Here is a 19539-nt window from a genome sequence, read left to right as displayed (position 1 = left end):
TGATGGCCTCAGTCGTAAACAGTCTTAAACTCATGTTAATGCTATTAAAATGAAGAATGTTTCAGCTACTGAACTCACACCTTTGGATCGCAAAGATTTACACACGTTTAATTCATGTATCCAGTCCCTAGCTATAGTCTTGCTGTGACGTCAATGTAGTTTTTTCAAACCGGATCCACGTTAAAGGAACCGGGCCGTGGCCCCCAGCGCCCTAACGTTGTTTGTCCGTCAGCCCCTCCCTCATGCTCATTTGGTCGTTGTGTAGAAAAGTGGATCCCTGCTTGAAGCGTGTGCACATGAATTCGGGTCATGTGTAGAAAAAGACAATAAATCAATGGACCTTTGTGCAGCTATTCCAGTAGGGAACAGCTGTGCGGGGCCTCCGTGTCCCGGCACCACTCGGCTCTCTTTGGAAGAGACAGACAGACAGACAGGGGGACTCGTGACAGGTTTGTAAAATCCTTTTAATGCGACCTAGTGAATGGATGTGGCGTGGAAAGGAGGGGGCGTTGCACACTACTGTCTCTATGTACACAGGCACACACACACACAGCGAGCATCCCACATCCTGGTACTTTTCAGCGTTGTCAAGGCAGCCTGAGCACGACTGGCGGAAAGTAGCTGCAGTGTCCTGGCAGAATATCTGTGCAAAACCGCCCCCAAAGTGTCCCGGAAAGTTAAGTGCCGCTAAAAGGTAACGGACGTGCATGTTTTCTGTCGCTCGTGCTTCCGGGCGCGCGGCTTTGCGGCTCGAATCTGCGCCTGTCCTCGCGGCTTTCACGCGCAGACAGGCGCCAGTCCGCGAGGACCAGAGCAGGAAAATGTTGTCCATTGTGCCGCTGAGAGACACAACGATCCAGGCACCATTTCCGCTCTAGTGCGACCGCTTTTCCACGGCCGCCCTGCGTGTTTTGCTGTAGGTTGTTCGGCTGAGTGGCCTGGTGGCGTTTGACTGAAACACACTGAGAATAAAGAAAAATGGCAGATAGACTTTGTGATAGAGAGAGACAGCTTTAAAGGGACAGCGACTCGCTGTTTTCTTCCTGCTTTCTGGAGCCGAAGCACTCCCACACACGACGACAATTTCATTTATTTCATAGTTATCTCTCAATCTTACACTGAAACTCGCGTTTCACGCGGGATTCTGCACAGATGTTGTGACAGATGAGGTGGGCGTCGTGCACGTATTTATTGTCTCCTGACTGGTGCACGAAATCCTGCTGGAGTGAGTGCTACAGATCTTAGAGTACGTCAGTGCTCCAATGAGACCACCTTACTCCGTGTACTCCGTGTACTTTCATTTCATCATGAGGCACACACATGTGAGTTAAACAGATAAAATGACTTTGGTTGAACTTATTTGGTGGAAATAAAAAAACGTATAAATTGTTACATTTTTCTAAATAACTATTTGACTCTTCAATCCTCGCTAATATTATCATTACTTTGTGCAATTGAAGGGGATTATTGTGTTTTATATACAGCACTTGTTAATGTTGTTGTGCTTGTTGTTGCATTACTGATCAGTGAGCATGTTGTAATTCCCATGGCTCCAATCACTGCTACGAGCAGAGATCCTGAAGCAGGACCTCAGTGTGCAGCACTGCTGTTTCCGGGAGTTATTTCCAAACCTAACTATGGCCACCGCACCTGCCTGCTTATATACTCTTTAAAACGGCAATTGCAAACCTCAGTTTGAAATGTAGAGCAACAGTAGGTGCTACACATTGTGTTTTAAAAAGTGGAAAAATATTGTCTTGATGCATGCTCGATCATCCAGGTAAGGAAATCCCATAAAGGTCTTCATTCTGTTCATCGGAAACGTTTCGTCACTCATCCAAGTGACTTCAACTTGTGTTCGTTTTGCTGTTGCTTAATGTTTATTACAAAGTATTAACTAGTCTTTAGCTTATTTTCATCACATTTTAATGCAAAGACTGTTTTCTGTTCCTCAGGATATCTGCACACCAATGTGATGTCGGAGAGCATAAGAGGTGCTCAGAAACATGATGATGCTGATAATGACAGTTAGGATCCTGGACTGAGGGGCTACCAAGGCCAATCACTGCTGTTGGATGAGAACCGATGGGCTGTCTAGCCTGGCAACAGGATGCCAACTGCAAAAGGTAAAGGTGGCTCAACGTCCCACCGTTACCGGCCGGCCTCGGAGTATGATGATGCCACGCTCGCCCTAAAGCGAGAGTACTGGAGAAACAAGAAGCGAGAGCAGCGGGCCCGTGTGTCAGAGGAGAGGGAAAGGCACAAACACAGCAGCAGCAGCCAGGGAGGGAAGCAGCTAAATGCCCCAGCAGAAGAGGCTTCCACTCTGGCCCAGTCATCAGGTGCTTCGTCACCTCCTCTGCAGAGTAATGATAATTCATACAATTCTGTGTCAAAGCACGGAAATGCTCTGGGGGAGGGGTCACGTGAAACCACTGACAGCCAAAAGGAGAAGTGGCTCCAGACAGTAAAGCTCAACAAGCGTCTGCCTCAGTTGCCAGCGTCGTGTTCTATCTCTGCCAAATCAGCCAGCGGCAACGCAGCCGCAGGTAAACGTCAGACAGCAAGGGACGCAACCGTGTCCTCACCCGTGTCCAGTGGAACTCAGCTGAACACCGTATCCTCAGTGCCTCCAGTCAGAGTGACCAGAATAACCAATGGCAGCTCCAGTAAAACAGCACCTCAGCCACGTGTGTCTATGCAGGGTGCATCAGTCCCCAGAAACCAACATAAGGCACCGGTTGTATTACCCACTCAGCCCAAAGTCTTACCCACAGGTCTCGTTCTGGTGTCCTCTCCATGCGGCCCCACTTCCACTAAAGCAGAGAGCAAAAGAGCCATCTCAACACCTCAGAGTGGAACAAAGCGTGCCTTGGTCACCACACAGAGGGCTAAAGGTGTTGGCAATGCACGAGCTTCTCTGGAGTCCGACGAGGAAAGAGCAGCCAAGCGTCGGGAACAGTGGCGGATCAAAAAGCGAGAGCAGCGAGCAAAGCTTGCAGCTAGGTTAGCTAAAGCCAGAGAGAGGACACAGGGTGCAGAGATGACGTTTCAGAGGCTAACGGCGCCAAAAACCAGACACGTGGGAAGCATAGTTCTTCCATCAGAGTCACTTTTGAGAGGAGCAAGCCAGAAGCAGTGTCATACACGGGTCAAAACATCACTTACATCAGCCAAAAGTGAAAACAATAAACTGCAAAGTGGGACAGCAACTGTAGTTGTAACTGCTCTGCAAACATCTGATGTTCCATCTGTGAAAAAACCAGTAGACTCTCAGGGAAAGGTTCCAAGTTACGGTCATCTTGGCGGTGTTACCCGGGGTATCGCGAGATATAAAACGCCTAGACAAAGGTTCATCGAAGCACAGAGAAACTTAATGAACCACAGAAGTCTACGGTGTAAATCCCCAATGCTGCCCTCAGCTTTTGGTACCAGAAATATGCCCAAAATCAACCCCGACGACACGCCCGAGCAGATAATAGCTAAACGGAGAGAGTACTGGCGGATCAAAAAGCGCGAACAGCGAGCTAAGCTGTCCATGGAGGTAAAGGTTCGGTTGAAAGAGAGAGATTCTTTGATGAGGAGGGTGAAACGTTACCAGAAGATCCTCGAGGAGATGAGGAAGACTAGAGTGCTGGCGCAGTCAACCGGAAGTGCCCTCACTCACAGCCCAGAGACCATCGGAGGATTCATCAAAGAGGACGGGACGCTGACTGCTAACATCCCTCACAGTTCTGCATGTCACAGCATAGCAGAAGACAAAAGCCAAGTAGAGCTTTGTGTAGTTTCTACAAACACTCCTTTGGCACAACAACAGCGTCAGCCTGACGCTAAACTGAGAAGTGTTGCTCCCATCAGGATAAACCCGGCTCCCCCTCCTCTTTGCTCAGCTCAGGTGAAAGTCTCTGCTCCTGGACAGCTAGCCAACAAACTGCCGCGACTGCTCGCAGTTAGACCACAGACTCACCTCAAAAGCACAACCGTTCCTAATTTGCACTCATCAGCTATCCAAACTGTGGGTCAGCTCACACTTACTCATCCACAGAGCCCTCAAAATTCAGCAGGTTCAAACGTTAGCAGTTGTGTTATGAAAATGACCATCTCGAGCAGAGCGCCGTCGCTGTCAGCCCTGTCTCTGGATGCGGGGCTGACGGAGGAGGAGAGGATGGCAAAGAAGAGGGAGTACTGGAGGATAAAGAAGCGTGAGCAGAGAGCAGCTCGAGCTGTCCGACTGAGACAGGGTGTTTTACATGCTAGGGCCGGTGCAGCCTCACAAAGGAGGAAGCCTCAGAAGCAGGGGACGCTGATCACTGTGCCTCAGATTAGAAATCTCACCGACACTACAGCAACTGCACCTCCTCTTTCCAACAACAGCGTGCTTTTTCTGCCTCGTGCAAATGAAATGAAACAGGAGAGTGACTCCATGCCAGCAGCTGACCTCAATTCTCCACCAGAACAAGCCATCTGTCCAGATATCAAACCCCCTATTTCCCCACCTCCAGCACCCCAGCTGGAGTCTGACCCATGTCTGAGCGCAGACAGCCAAACTGCCACTCTGCTAGCTGTGGCCTCCATGAAGAAGCTCCTGGAAGAATCTCTTAGCACAGTGACAGAATGTAAAAGTGAGCAGAACTCTATTAAAATGGAGACGATAGAAGAGGTTTCACAGCAAGACATGAAGCCAAATTTATCTCAGCTGTCCTTTGAAAGGGATGACACGGCTCCTATTGCTGCTGACCTCACTCTGCAGATAAAAAGCTGGGAGCTAGACAGCAAGGTCTCTGCAAAGGCCAGTTTACAAAGCCCTCAACTCAAGAACCCATCGCAGGTGAGTGAGACAGTTCCACCTCTTCCTGCTTCCAGTGAGCTAGGTGTGCATCATACCAGTGAGCACTCATCCCAGACCCCTTTGAACTACATAGTAAACACCTCCATGGAAGCACCACGCAGAACCCAGAGACTTTGCGCTAAAAAAGCCGGCTATAAAACCTGCTGCTCTCCAGAGCCACCAAAGCTGCATCACATCACAGCCGTGACGCTGGATAACCTGCAACCACAGCAGGAACAGCAGGAACAGCATCAGGCACAAGAGCAGAACATCTGCCCCGAATCAAAGCGGAGGTACAACAGCGTGGTGACGGAGCAGAGCGGCTTGACCAGCTTGCAGAGGAAGAGGGAGTACTGGAAGCTGATGAAGAGGCAGCAGAGGGCCAAGTTAAAGGCCAGGCAGAAAGACGGCGAGGGGGAGTGCAGCAGCGGGCTCTTCCCCAGAAGCATTCAGGTAACACGAGCAGCACTCGAGCTCTTTTTCTGCAAGAGGTGAAGTTTCAGTGCTTTGGTGTGTAGCTAATAGCTAATATTGATCATATTTGATAGTATGTTGTGTCCCGCTGGTTGCCCCTGATGTCAGCTGTGCATCATCATCAGATTCATCTTCACATGTGACTGTTTTTGAAAAATGAGTGCTAGCTCTGACCCATGTAGCATTTCTACCTTTTGAAGCCTAGATTTTCGTGTTGTGTTCAGGATCTGAGCGTGGCAGAAATTCAACACTCAAAGTAAAGAAGACTGCATTTGATTTTCTTCCTCCTTTTATCTGCATACAGAGTTCCATTTGATGATTGCAAAGGTGACAAGCTTGACTAAGGCCACTGAAATCTGCCGCGTGCTACCAGATGAACCATTTCCGACTAGTGCAGCCTAACTTTGTATTTAGCTCGTGCAATGGGCAGAAAACCCAAGCATCACTTAAATGAATGAAAGCTATTGAGTATTTAGCAGCATGTGCACATAGTGTCTATGTAAAAGAGGGGCCCTCCATGTAAAGAGTGCATTTTTCACATACCTAAATTTCTCTATGTATATAAAAGTGGTTTCTGCAGTCGACTCAGTTCAGACTTGACTCAGTCCAGCTGAAGCTTGAATCGCTGCAATTCTCAGGCATATGGTATTTGAACAGGAAAAACAAAGTGGAGTTCATCTGAAGGGGGCCCATTAAAGCTAGGAGCAAACTCTGCCTCAGTTTCTGAAAAGCCGTTTGTTCATGTCATATTTTCTTCTTTCAGACCCCGGGGCTCGTTATTATCAACAGTCTTAAAGGGGCGAGTCCTCCAGCAAAACGAGCCCTGCAGCCCAAACCACCTGTCTCTCCTCTGGACTCAGTGACCAGCATCCCCACCGTTCTGGTTGTTAGCCAAACAACATCTAATGCTCAACAGTCAGCGTGCACGCTCCAGGTCAGACTGCCTATCACCAGCAATGAGTACAGCAGCGTCAAACTTGGGCCTTCACATGCTGTATCCAGCTGTGCAGGAGTTTCTGAATCTCTACAGCTTTCACAAGCATCTAGAAGCACTGATGTAGACTCAGCTCCCGCCCTCACCGCTGCGAAGCCACCAGACAAACCACTGTCCAGTACTGACATGCACCTCATTGAACCCCTTGGTCAAAGTCCGTTAAAAATCCCCTCTGCTCACCTTCAGAGTCCCCCACACAAGAAACAATCCTCCATCCAGCTGGCACCAGTGAGCACCATGGTTCCTCCAAAGCCCATCCCAGGGGAAAGTGAGCAGGACTTTCTGAGGAGGAAGCGGGAGTACTGGAGGATAAAAAAGAAGGAGCAGAGAGCCAGGAAGGCAGTTCGGGAGAAGGGAATCACCCAAAGCTTCAACAGCTGGAAGACTAGGCTGCCTCCCCTGGGTCTACAGACAGAGGTGAGAGTTGCACAGTTACATAAACAGCTTGTTTTTTTAGCTTACTGGCATGTAATGATTATTGTATTCATATTACATACTACTGACATTTATATTATACTTAATAGGCTCAAGGTTTAGCTGGCATTTCTGGTTTTCTTCTTATTTATCTGGAAGGACTTTCTTGGTTAGCGTGTGCTAGTTCTCCTCTTACACTGCTTGATTAACTCGAGGGGTTCCACAAGGTTCAATCCTGGGTCCACTGATGTTTCCCTTTTATCATTCTGTCTTTTTTTGGCATTTCTTATCCTTTTTATGCCATCTTTTAAGCCTCACCAGCCAAATAGGCTGCCCACCCTGGTTGGCTGTTTATCCCGGATTAGTGACTGAGGCCATGATTACAGCTCCACTTGAAATACATTTAACATTCAGTCACGTGATTGATTTCTTTTGTTCGTCTTCAAAGACCAGCGTTCGTAATCTCGGTGAAGTATTTGATTCCTCGCTGAACTTTGACTCACATATAAAGTGTACCTCACGTTCCTTTTACTTTCTTTTAAGGAACATTTCTAAAATGCGAGCCTCGTTCTTTGAACTAGAGCAAATTGTTCTTGTGTTAGTGTCGTTGCACATGTTGTGATGCCCTTTTACCAGTTTAGACAAATCATCTTTGTCATGCCTCCAAACAATTACAAAATGCTGCAGTCAGACTCGTAGCAGGCTCTAGCAAGCAAGCTCACAGCCTCGAGAACAAAACGACATAGAACTTTCAAATTGATTTGATAGGTGTGTCTGCTAAAACCCTTCAATGAGTTCAAATCTCATGACCTCAACCTCACCGTCAGACATCAGAGGTCAAGTTTTCTGAAAATCTTCTGAAGTCACATTGGATTTTGAAATTCGTATCATAGTTGTATCTACCAGGAGAGTGAGGGGTACCACTGTCCACCACCAGTATCTTTCTCTTTACGTTGGTTCCCAGTAGATTTTAAAATTCTCACACTTATAATTAATTAATTTAAAAATTGAAGCGGGTCCTTTCAGCAACAACAAGTATGTTCCCCACATAAATAAGGCTTAAAAAAATCGGTCAGACACTAACGCAGGTTTTCTGTCACAAGGCTGATACCCTCATTCCCAGGACTGATCTCTCAGTGATACAGAAACAGAGGAGTACTTTAGTACTCCAGTAGAAAAGGAACAGATTACTAAATGGTGCACTCGTGCCCCTGTTCTTTGCCAAAGCCTTTGTTTGTAAGTAAATCAGGTGACCTAAAAGACACAAAAGCACCAGAAAGAAACTACAAAATACACAAAATAATGTCAAAGTGACAAAACTACAGGACCTCTGTTTAAGCATCTCTCCAGTCTGACTTGTGTCTAGGTTCACCTTGTTTCAGGGAGCTCATGAAAGCACGTAAAAACACTGCACGTGGCCTGTGCTTTAGTTTTTCACTCTTTGTCTAATATCTTTAGGAACCTGGTCAGTGGGTGAACTCTTCTGAGGAGTCAGAACATCTAATGAGGTGAGAGATTTCTTTGCTCGCTTTCTTTTGATATCAGCATCATCAGCATTCAGGATAACACACAAAAATCTCCCTTCACAGCTCTTCAGTGGACTCGGCATCCTTCACATACTCGGATTACACAGCCCCAATCGAAGGTAAAGTATGTCACTGTGAACTTGAACGAATGCACATAAAATGGTGAAAGTAGCCAAAAACAAACTCTGCCTTCTCAGATGAGTCAGAGCTGCTGTTCGCTGAAAGTGAGGACGATTCTGTTTCCGATGCTGTCTGGAGGAGCCGCTACCTCATGGACTATGACCCACTCAACCAGCTGCTGGTGTGCATGGTGTGTGGGGAACTGCAATATTCCCACAGCCTAGAGGGAGTGAAGGCCCACATTGACGAGGCCCACCCGCACACCCTAACCTTGGAGCCCGGTGAGAAAGAGCAAATACGGGAGGCCTGGGATGAGCAGGTGTCGCGGCGGGAACGCTTCTTCAGCAGCCAGCTGCAGCAGCACAGCAGCCCTGTGGCAGGTACAGTATGAGCTCGGATCACGTAGTTAAGTCACCTGACTTTGCAACACAGCAGAGTTAAAAGTAGCTGCAGAAGAGCATCTGTTAGCCTCATCTGTACGACTGATCCCCAATGAGGTTTATCCTTTAATCGGCTCATATATTCATATAATGTAATGGTAGCAACACTGGCTCAGCAGTTATATACAATGATGGTGCAAACTCGCCTGACTGCACCGATCAGTGTGAAACAATTTAATCAAAGGCTAAGCCATTTCTCTGCAGATAACAACGCTGTCTGACTTCTTTTGCAGAACCACACAAGAACTGAAGAGCTGAAGAGACGGCTGCAGGAGGCAGCTGAAGACCATGGACCAGGAGAAACAAACCCCACCCCCTTTCTCTCGTGTATTTTATTTCTTATCAGTGTGTTTACCTCTGCAGGAAGACACCTTGGAAAAGAAGGCCGTAAAGCAGCTTTACCTCATTTCCTACCAGGGTTGTGTATGTTTATCAAAGGCAGTGAGGACATTTTTATACTGAAGCTGCTTCATCCGAGATTTGCTGTCAGTCCTTCTCCTGTTGTGTTTGTTTTTTGTGCTCCTTTTTTCTCTCATCCACCAATCAGCTGCAGCAAACGGTTGCTCCTGCTTCTCCCAGAAGTTTCCTCCTGTTCAAAAGGAGCTCTTCCTCCCCACTCTTGCTGCTCAGAGGGGATCATTGCACTTCTCTATAATATTGTTGCTTCTTACAACACAGCACCTTGAGATGAGTGTTGGAGTGAAACATTACTACATTTGGGAAATCTTCACTCCGGGAAGGCTAAGCTAATGGCATTCTGGACATATCAGTTTATTAGGCCACTGAGCTTTTTGGTCTTAATTTATTGATCCAATCACAGACTTGTACAAATATCTTCTTTGATCACATGACCTCTGTGGGCGGCATAATAAAATATAACCTGTGTTTTCCAGCTGGAGCATACTCATGGCCAGTTTGTACATTCCTCTCTGCTCTGCCTTGGTGGATTTTCTGCAGGGGTGAACATTTCAGCATTCTGGGAAAACACTTTAGGTATTCCAAGGAAAAACGGGATAATAGGTGGTATGGGGGTAAAAGAATGAGTAGCTCAGAAGAAGCTCAGCTCAGTCATGAAATTAGCACCAGTGTCCAGGCTGTGAATTCCACAGTGGGAAGTGTTTTAGCACCAAATCTAAAGAATATTATTGATTGTTTAAAGTTCCTGAAAACTCCTGGAAAGTAAAAGGTGCAACCTGCTGGCTGAGCTGCTGAGAGCACAAACTGGGGCTGAATGCACCGGACTGAGGAACACTTGCTGAATACGTTTGTATTGGAGGACTGGGTCACTGCAGTTGTGCAGAGACACACTACCTGTTCACTGATAGCAGCCGTGGGATACAATCCATGGCTTTTGTCAATGTGACATTTATAGTTAATTATACAATATGTTAATATTTAACCCTGGGATCAGTCAGCTGTAGAAAAACAGCATCAGCACAACATTTTCTACTATTTGGAAGCTGACAGAATCTGCTAGTGTGCAGATTTTCCTGCAGGCTTGTATTCAGGTTAGTCTGCTCTAGAGCCTTGATAGTTTCTCAAGCACTGAATGGGGCATCTGGAACTGAGCTGCAATTTGCTACTGCATCACATCCTTACGTGTTCCTCCGGGGGCAACTTTTTGTACCGAGACAACTTTCTTAGGGACAGTTTGTCACCTCTGCGAAAATCTCCTGCAGCACTGTAAATAGACTAATATATGACATGCCAAATGTGACTTTTTCTGTGCCGTTCCACAATATTTGGAGCAGCCTTGTTATTTATTGAATCTCCTCTTACGCAAGTGATCGTTGATGATGCATTATTCATATCTGTAGAAAGCTCCGTGTTAGAAAAGAATTTCATTTGTGAATGTTATCAATCCAAGGCTTTCCTACTTAAGTAGTAAATGGATGAAGTGCTCTGGAATGCTTTTCAATGATTTTTCTATGGTTTTCATGAAGACTACAACACTGAAATATTCTTGTATTTGAGCACAAAGCTGAGGTGAATACTGTCTGTGCAGCCACAACGCAGTGGAAAGAGCTTGTGGTGATCAGATCACTCATGAAAATCAGACGCGATTGTCTGCCAGTTTAAAAAGGGAATGTTTAAATGCCTTTTCAGTAATAAACTTTTTCTACTGTCATTCGAATCCTTTGTCTTTTTTGTTAAACTCGGTTTTCTCCAGTGCAGTTGTGTCACTTGTGTGGTATTATGATCAGAAATATTAAGAATTTCACATTAATAAGCACAGAAATTCCTGCTTTGCACATTGACCGTATCGTTTTTATTGAATCCACTGAAGCTGCACTTGCACCAGTAGGGCAGCTTACACCCGAAGTGTGCACTGTGGCTCCAGCCTGGGTCTGTGATGGGCAGCTGTGGGTGAATTTTGTGTGTGCAGTGCAAACTCAAAGTTGCCAATGCACTGCAGTAAGGCAATGGAGCTCTAAAACAAAGTAGAAACAGTGTCAGTTGGATGTAGAGCATGATGATGCACCTCATCAGGAGCTTGTTTTACTAAGAGATGCAATAACAGTTTCACAAACACATTTTGCTAATTAACAAAACTACAATCAAAAACTGTTTTAGTGAAACTCTACCAGACACTCCACAGCTGAAAGACCACAGACGATGAGGCCAGTCTGTTTTCTCCACAGTCTGACCTCAACTCCAACTTCACAACAACTGTAAAGCCAAACACTCCTGACAGCGTGAGCTCACTGAAGTCTGCGCGGCGAGCTGTTGTCATTGGAGCAAAAACCAAGTTCACCAAAATCAAGTCGAGCTTCAATGGCAGTGAAAAACAGTTAAACAGAGTCCAACTGTAAATGGAAGTCAACATTTATTGTGTTACTTTAACAACTCGACTTCATCGTTGTTTATTTCCACAGCTACAATGACTTCATTTGAACACATACAGACTTAGTACTTCCGTAGATAGTCTGCTGTATTTTAAAGGTGTGAGACATTTGTGACTGAATAAATACGTTTGTAATTATTTTGTACGGCTTTATTAAATATGCTAAAAAGAATTTACAAAAGCCTCCCGGCTGGTTCGGAGGGAGTCAGGAGGAAACTTTTTTCCTGTTCACTGCTTCACACCCTGACTTCTCCTGGGCTCCTCTTCCACTACAGCCTCGGCGTCTTCCCCAGGGTCTGCTTCTTCTTTATGGGCGTGTGAAGAAAACCAGGTTCCACTGGCCGAGTCGGTGTCGCCCACCCCTTGCAGCTCCCGGGGTCCAGCGCCCAGTCGGAACAGCGTGGGGATCTGACCTAGGATGGGGTTACTCTGTTGGAGGCCAGAGATCCACTGATTGAGGGTAGCCTGGTCCCCCTGACTGGTCATGCACATGGCAAAGACTGGACCGTCATCCACTGGATAGACACACAGACACACATCATCTATGTTACACCCTGGAAGTGAGGGGTTGTGGTCAACAGCAGTGAAGCCATATCTTACAGTCTTCCACATCGAAGCTCTCATCGTCCCCCAGGTCGCGGTCCAAATCCAGGTCTAGCTGCAGAGGATACATGAAACACCTCTCTGGGTCATACGGCTCTTCTATCTGAGGGGAGGGAGGAGGATTTGTTTGTAATTTAATTCACAAAGTTTCACATATTCTACATTCATTATACAGAGTCTACAACGAGGGGAACACACAGACGGTCACTGCAGAAAATGCCGGCTGTTTGCAAATGACAGCCAGCTGAAGAAGCTGGGAGAGCTTCACAGGGAGTGGAGTGAGGGTGGTGTCAGTTCCCCCAACACCAGCATGCACAGATGTCTACAGGAAAGCAGCTGCAACGGCTGCATTCCTAACATCTGAGTGTATTAATGAACACACCAAGCTGGACATTTCTGTACTAGAAATCCTGTTTTTAATGGATCTTAGGAAATATTCTATAATCTGAGATTCTGGTTTTGTGACTTTCCTGAGCTATAAGCCACAATCATTAGAATTCAAACACTCTGTTATATGATCATCACACAGCACTTATTATTTGTAATGGTTAACAGTAATGTTTGCCCACCTTCTCTTCAGGTGGGGCAGGGTCGGCTCTGAGGACGTAGTAGTAAACACACGTCTTCCTCATCCACAGAGGGAACGGGCCCTCCACGAACACGGGCCTGCACGGGTTGTGCTTAGCGAGTGCTTCCATCTGGCTGGGGCTCTGGATGCCTGGTGCAAACACAGGAAAGAAAGAAAACAAACAACAAATATGGAAATGATGCCATTATTAGTATTTTTAACAATATATTTCTGACTAAGACACAGAATGTAGTTTCAAGTCATCCATACCTACTATATGTGGAAGTGTGACTTCAGCACCGCTGTCTGTGATGTCTGTGCAGGGCAGCTTGTGAGGAGAGCACACACAGTTTGGTAAATACAAGATTTACATCTGATGACAAAACACAAAGTCAGTCAAACGATTTTTACACACAAGTTTGTCTTAGTTAGACCTGAGAAACTAAATGACTGTAACACAAAAACTTGTACTCGCAATCATGTGGAGTTTTTTCTCCACTTTCTATAAGCTCAGTTTAAAAGCTTAAGAAATGTGGAACACGAGTCTGTGGTTGACAGCTGTGGAAAAGGGGTTTCCAGACTCGGGTCTGAAACATTCAGCGTATTAGCTTTAAAGATTTTAGAGTTACTTTTGTTATTCTTTTAAAGAACAAAGCCAGGCTAGCTGTTCCCCCCTGTTTCCAGTCTTCATGCTAAGCTAGGCTAATCCATGCATATACCTGGTAGACGGTCACTTTTGCATCCCAGTCGTTTGCCATGCGTGTGAGGCTGAAGCGTGCCAGGTCTACTGGGTCTTCAGGGAGTTGCTTGGGAATAGGAAAGGGGTTTGCGTGCATGAACTTGGGGAACCAGTACATGATACGCTGGTACTTTCTCATAGGGTGGGTCTTTTCTCCAAAGATCTGGACCAGCAGCACTTTGGTCTCAGTGTTGGGCATGATACCTGAAGCACAGACACTGACACTTAGACACAAAAACAGTGTACAGAACACCTCAAGATTCTCAACAACTACCACCCACCATAACTCTCCATCTGCTCCAGGAGCTGCACTCCACACTCCTGCTGACGGGGATAGTGGTTGAACATTCTCTGGATAAAGTTTTGCGGCACGAATACCTCTTTAGGAAAAACATCCAGCAGCTTGTTGTAGACAGTGAGGTCTTTCTCCACCCCGAATTCTGGCATCTTCTTCAGAGCAGCATAGATGAACTCCACATGACCTCGACGCCTTATGTCTCTCTTGGTGTAGACGTCTATCACTTTGTTAAACGTGGCCTTGGTTTTGGTTTCTTTGGCGACCTGCTCAAACAGATCATCGTGGGCGACCAGAGACTTGTCCCTCGTCTTGTCCTCTTCCTGAACGAACCGTGCAGGCTGACTCTTGGTGCGCGCTGGGCTGCTGTGGAAATGCCTCAACACCTAAAAGCAACATGTTTTTGTTATGAACGCATATAAAAGATTCATTCATATGATCTGATTATTTATTGATTAAAACCAAACAAAGAGTCGACTGCCAGCTGCCTTTCTCTGCGATTATATCAGTGCTGTATATGAGCTTAAGTCTGGTCGCTGCTAAAGCTCACCTCGCGCTGTGGGCACTGCGAGCCGCCGAGCAGACTCGAGGAGTGTAACCGGAATAGAGCGCCGTTGTCTCCAGCAGCAGCAGCAGCAGGAGGCAGCCGCCTCCCTGCGTGGCTGAGCAGCCGCAGAGACTTGAGCTGATGCAGGCAGCGGCTGCCCTTCATAGTCGAGCCATCACGGCGAGTGTCAGAGAACAGAAGTGCACACGGACGTGAAGCTCACACGTTCACTCTTCGGTGTACCTCATCCAGCTGTGAATATTTGTACAGAACGATCAAACTTTACATTTCACATTTTTGTGAAGTTTAGTTCGTCAACTGCTCAAACGTTGTAGTAATGATAGTTATTATTATTACCCCAACATGTATAACCATGTTAATACTGACCTTTAATGCCGACAATCGGACAAGAAGGCGCTGTCAACGGACGCTACCATGTTCAAAGGCCAGTACAGCATTCCGGTCCGACACGCATTTGCTTCCCCCAAACAATAGAAACAGTGACAGAAATGATAGTTCCGTAAAACCGCAAATAAGCGCAGTAAATATTCTCCATTAAAATGCAGGAAAATGATTTCTAAATCAATGCCATTCTTCGCGCTGTAGCTATGATTCTTCAAACTATTAAACAAAAGTTGAGAAAAGAGAAAGCTAACTATTTTTTTTATCCTTTGTCGTGCAGTATAATTTAGGGTGACCATATTTTGATTTCCAACAAAGAGGACACTTGTGCCAGCCATGAAGAACTTTAATAATACTGTTCTCTTAACTGTAAACTTTAACATATTTAAACGATGCCTTCTCTGTGCGGTTAATGAATGGTGAAATAAAAAAAGTTGTAGAGGCTTTTACAAGTCAACAAGAGACACTTCTTAAGGCAAGGGTCGCCACTTTGCAGCCATCGTCGAGCTTATGTTGGCTGACAATAATGCAACACTAAAATTCAAATACAGTCACAGTGACATAACGTTGCATTTATAGAATCGCTGGTCAAATGCAATATAAGCAAAACAACAACAACAAACAAACAAAATCAAAACTAAAAGGTCTTACCCTTAAAATAAGATTTAAAAAGATCCCCGGTGACGTTTCTGGCACCATCCTTTCTGTTGCCACTTCCAGTGTTTCCGTGTGTGTGTGTGTGCGTGTTTTAATGTGTGATGTCTTTACCTTTAAGGTGTTCTATATAAAATAAATAAATTACCTGTCTTGCAGGTATCTTTATGACGTCAGATCACTCTAAAAATGACAATTTTTAACGTCAATTAGACTTTCATACTGGGTCAATAAAGGATATATAAAAGTCACTTTACCAAAAACTAATTGCAGCTTCTACCTTGTGACAGGAATATTGTGCGTGGTCAGGATGACTGGATATCATTCGTGAGGGATGCATTTGATATACGTTTCATTTCTTATAGGCCAACAAGTTATTTATAGCAGTTTGAATGCAGGCAGTCACTTTCTGGCACAGGTTTCAGGGCTTGTAGTGCGCACCGCCGCCACGAGATGGAAACAAATGCTCGTCCTGTAGCTGCCAGGCTGCAGAGGTGCAGCCGTAAGAAGCTGCTTTAAGAGTTCCGTGAGATGTTCTGGTTTACGGACACTGAAATCCTCCTTCCTGACGCAGTCTGACTGAGGCGAATATCTGGCAGCACTTTTAGCCGTACCTGGTGCCTTCCCGCCAATAGTGTCAAGCTAGCTATAACGAGGGGCTACACTTCCGGAAGCGGTTTTCAGTCTGTGGTGTGATTGTTTTTAGTTTTTCATTTTATATAAAGTAATTTCGAACTATATTTTATATTTAAGCTTGATTTCCTTATAAGTACTCCCCCCCTCACACACACACACACACTCACCCACGCACCCGCGCGTTTAATAAACTATTGCGCTTTATGTTGCGGAAAATTCCGCGTTTCCGGTATTCTTAGACCTGTCATCGACTCAAGTCTCCAGAGTGTGGGCTGTGATTCTCCTCTGTCAGCATGGAAAACACACCTTAGTGCACGCTGCTCCTCTAAAAACAGGAGCCGCCGTCTAAACCTGGGATTATGGATTCCTCTACCAACAGTCTGGGTGAGTGCAGCAGCGACAGTGGTCCTTTGTGTTTTTACTGACAGCATTAGCCGTGGAAACTTCACTGTCCGTGCTCGGATCAGATAATCGCATCGCTCTCAAAGGAACGCTGTCAAACAGCTTCAAAGATGGCAATCTTTGGACAAAACTAGCATACACCGCACCACACACGCTTTACACAGTTTAACAAACGCGTTAAACCTCGAGCTTTGTTCGGAGGCTTTCAGTCACACCAAAACTTCGTAACTGAACACTCAGATGCAGTTTTTCTTGGCAGCGCTCGTCGCCGCATTCTTTGCTGTCTTTTATTGCAAGCGGATGGTCGGCGGAACATCCGCTCTGACTTTCAAAGGATTTTTGCTGCTTAATTCTGGGCTTTTCAACATTTCTCCATGTTTTGTTCAGTCACACGTTAGCGCAGACAGACAGTAGTCTCAAACGTTACAGCAGCGCTGTGACCGTGTAGGTGCGTGGGACGGCTGCACGTCGTTTACATTATTTCTGTGGCATTCAAATAGTTGCCTCAAGTCTGGCCCGAGTGATCAGGACACCCTGGAGGCGTGCCTGCAACCACTTTGTGTCGCAAACTGAGTTGTGTGCTGCTGATTCCATGTTGTCACGCGTGGGTAGTTTGAGCATCAACATTGAGACCACCGGCAGAGCGAAGACCGCAGCAGCCTGTGTCCATGCACAACAGTTCATCCATATATTAGACGAAGCACCAGCTGAACATCCTTCTCTCCAAGTCACTGTGGGTTGGGTGAAAAAGCTCCACCCTGTCTGTCCCCACAATACTTACTATTATGCTGAAACTGGAACTTTGATAGCTGCCCAGTACTGCTTTTGATTCACATGTGTATACAAACATCCACACCCAAGCCTATCTTACATACTCTGGCTTCTTGAAAGCTGGTGGGCCGCCAAAGCGCTGGGGAACAGCAAATATATTAATATCACATGGGGAAGCTTGAGCAAGGCAGCTGTGACTCAGTGCTGCAGGAAGCTTCAACACACAGCCATTTCTCTTAATGAAGACCTGCGTTACGTTGGTAATTATGTTTCATAAACGAAGATGGTGACACGTTACCTGCCTCGGAAAGCTGCATGAGGTGTGCTGGAGCTCTGGAGAGTTGCTTGTGCCTCGGTGTCAGCTGGCCGGCTTATGTAATATGAGTTTGTAGGGATCAAATAACTGCTGTGTTTAGCAGTAACATGCAGATACTGATACACAATATTTCCTCCACTGAATACAGCCCAGTGTGGTGGACTGTATGCCAGCCTTAAAGTTGAAGCACATCTGACATCGGGTTAAAGGACTGGCTGATATCTTTGCAAACTAGTCATAGTAATGTTTTAGGGAAGAGCGAGCAAATGTGCAGTGTGTGCAGATTCCAGTGCCACACAAAGAGGCTTTACTGCTTTTCCAACAGTTTACTTCTGTTAATGGCTATTTGAGACTTAGCAAAACAAGACTTTAAAGATACTGCCCTCAGTTTTAATACTGATACCATTTGTTAGATGTTAAAAATAAAGTAAGATAATATATCCATATTGAAAATACAAAGTAAGCCTGCTATCTTACTGCCTTTCTGCTGGTTCATAACACCAGTCTTGTGTTTTGTAATTGTTGTGTCCATGACTTGTATCAGTAATGATAACTGCACAAGTTCAATCTGTGCAGAAATGTGGAAAAGCATGAAAAACTCCTCAGATTTTCAAACTGCGTTTACTGAGTCACTGAATGAACTTAGACACATGCATGCTGTGTGTGTGAGCACAATGCAACCAGTGAAGTATCACGCTCTCTTAAGTAACTGCATAACTTTAGACGTTACAAGAAACTCCCCAGCTCAGAGTAAGGAATGGAAGACCTTTGTTTCAAAGGACAGATGTGCTGAAGTCTGTAGTTTACGGCTCAGGAGGTAAAGTTTACTAGTTTTCACATTCTCCTGACTAGTCTGAACTTCCATAAAAGGTCACAGCTTATGCTAACAGGGTCAAATAGACCAGATCAGAAGAACTGTATAGAAATTCAGTGAATGTGGGATTTATGTCCGGACGTAACGCAGCGTTACCTTGCTTACATTTGCAGTTATCCTAGTAAAGGTGCGGCGTCGTACCATTAACCCCGACTGACTAACACTTCTTTCTGACCCACACAGACCATGTACAGTCGCACACTTAAAGGAGCTAAAGTGCATAAAGTGCTAAGCTCTTCACTATAGATGAGGACAGTATCAGTGAAACGCTTCGTGCTCTGTTGTGGTAATTGTCAGACTCCATCTGTGATGAGCTGTGTTTCTTTGTCATGGTTTGCTTTGGTGTAAAAGCAGCTGCTGCTAATGCTGGAATAGCAACTTTTCCTACAGGAAGTGACATCACTCAGTGTTTCAAGCGTCTGAAGAGGCATGCCTTCTTCTGTCTGATTTGTATTTGTATAACTTGAGAAGAGAAATTGAATTACTGCTTACGGATTACTGTAAAAATGTGTGCATACCCCACTTACACAGCTGGAAGTTAAACAGCTGGAAGATGTGAATGTGGTCACATTGCTGTAGTGCATAAGACAAGAAATACACACCTTCACACTCAAACAAGCATTATAAGAGCCATCAGAGGACTAACACCAGTTACTGTTACTGTTAAACCCAAATACTGTTTATACTGCAGCACTTAGACACGTGCTTTAATAGAGAGGTTTAGAATTAGAGCCGCAGAATCGAGTCTATTCATACAGCACTTAGCACTTAGTCAGCTTGCTGCTGTAACCACCCTGAGAACAGGAGTTATATTTGGTGTATATACGGTAAGGGTTCAATTAGTGGAACCAGAGTGGATTCATCATTTCAGCGTGTTGTGGTTTTGGCTCGAACAGCTGTCTAGGAGTACTGTGAGGATTTGGGACGTGTTGCAGTTGTGCAGAGATCAGCAGGAAGTTGCATCAGCAAATGGCAGCCTTTTCAGTGTTTTTCCCAGAATGTCGTAATAGTGCTTCTTTTCAGAAGAACACACGTGCTGTTCTGCTGGAGCCTGGAGGTAAACACTCTTTCTTCTGTCTCAGGGCTGGAAG

General features: G+C 45.6%; 3 protein-coding genes across 7 annotated transcripts in view; 2 read left to right on the top strand and 1 right to left on the bottom strand.

Annotated features, from left to right (window-relative positions):
• Positions 1-262: 262 nt before the first annotated feature.
• Positions 263-10919, top strand: LOC308393815 (uncharacterized protein). 4 transcript variants are annotated; one of them, XM_080877833.1, is made up of 8 exons: positions 477-694; positions 1956-5281; positions 6066-6236; positions 6483-6713; positions 8169-8218; positions 8300-8355; positions 8434-8736; positions 9030-10919. In XM_080877833.1, exons 2-8 carry the CDS (start codon positions 2111-2113, stop codon positions 9044-9046), a joined length of 3999 nt encoding a protein of 1332 aa, XP_080733959.1. In that variant the 5' UTR covers positions 477-694; positions 1956-2110; the 3' UTR covers positions 9047-10919. The 4 variants fall into 4 exon arrangements, with proteins under 4 accessions (XP_080733957.1, XP_080733959.1, XP_080733956.1 ...); XM_080877831.1 differs by lacking the exon at positions 477-694 and adding an exon at positions 263-449 and having other exon boundaries at positions 6066-6713; XM_080877830.1 differs by having other exon boundaries at positions 6066-6713.
• A 685-nt stretch (positions 10920-11604) lies between these two features.
• ecsit (ECSIT signaling integrator) lies at positions 11605-14890 on the bottom strand. The gene is made up of 8 exons (XM_080878200.1): positions 14781-14890; positions 14397-14645; positions 13833-14232; positions 13532-13755; positions 13083-13140; positions 12814-12962; positions 12242-12347; positions 11605-12156 (listed from the first exon to the last, which is right to left on the bottom strand). The coding sequence occupies exons 2-8, from the start codon at positions 14556-14558 to the stop codon at positions 11870-11872; spliced, it is 1386 nt and encodes a 461-aa protein (XP_080734326.1). The 5' UTR covers positions 14559-14645; positions 14781-14890; the 3' UTR covers positions 11605-11869.
• A 1421-nt stretch (positions 14891-16311) lies between these two features.
• eml3 (EMAP like 3) overlaps positions 16312-19539 on the top strand; it is a 32575-nt gene continuing 29347 nt past the window's right edge. For both annotated transcript variants that reach the window (XM_080877944.1, XM_080877943.1), the window contains exon 1: positions 16312-16469. In XM_080877944.1, coding sequence (XP_080734070.1) covers positions 16445-16469 — 25 coding nt within the window. In that variant the 5' untranslated portion in view covers positions 16312-16444. The remainder of the gene's footprint in view (positions 16470-19539) is intronic.

The sequence above is a fragment of the Rhamphochromis sp. 'chilingali' genome (assembly GCF_963969265.1).
Source record: "Rhamphochromis sp. 'chilingali' genome assembly, chromosome: 1".
Classification (NCBI taxonomy): domain Eukaryota; kingdom Metazoa; phylum Chordata; class Actinopteri; order Cichliformes; family Cichlidae; genus Rhamphochromis; species Rhamphochromis sp. 'chilingali'.
The sequence above is the reverse complement of the archived record's forward strand: the minus strand, read 5'-3'. Positions and strand labels throughout refer to the sequence as shown.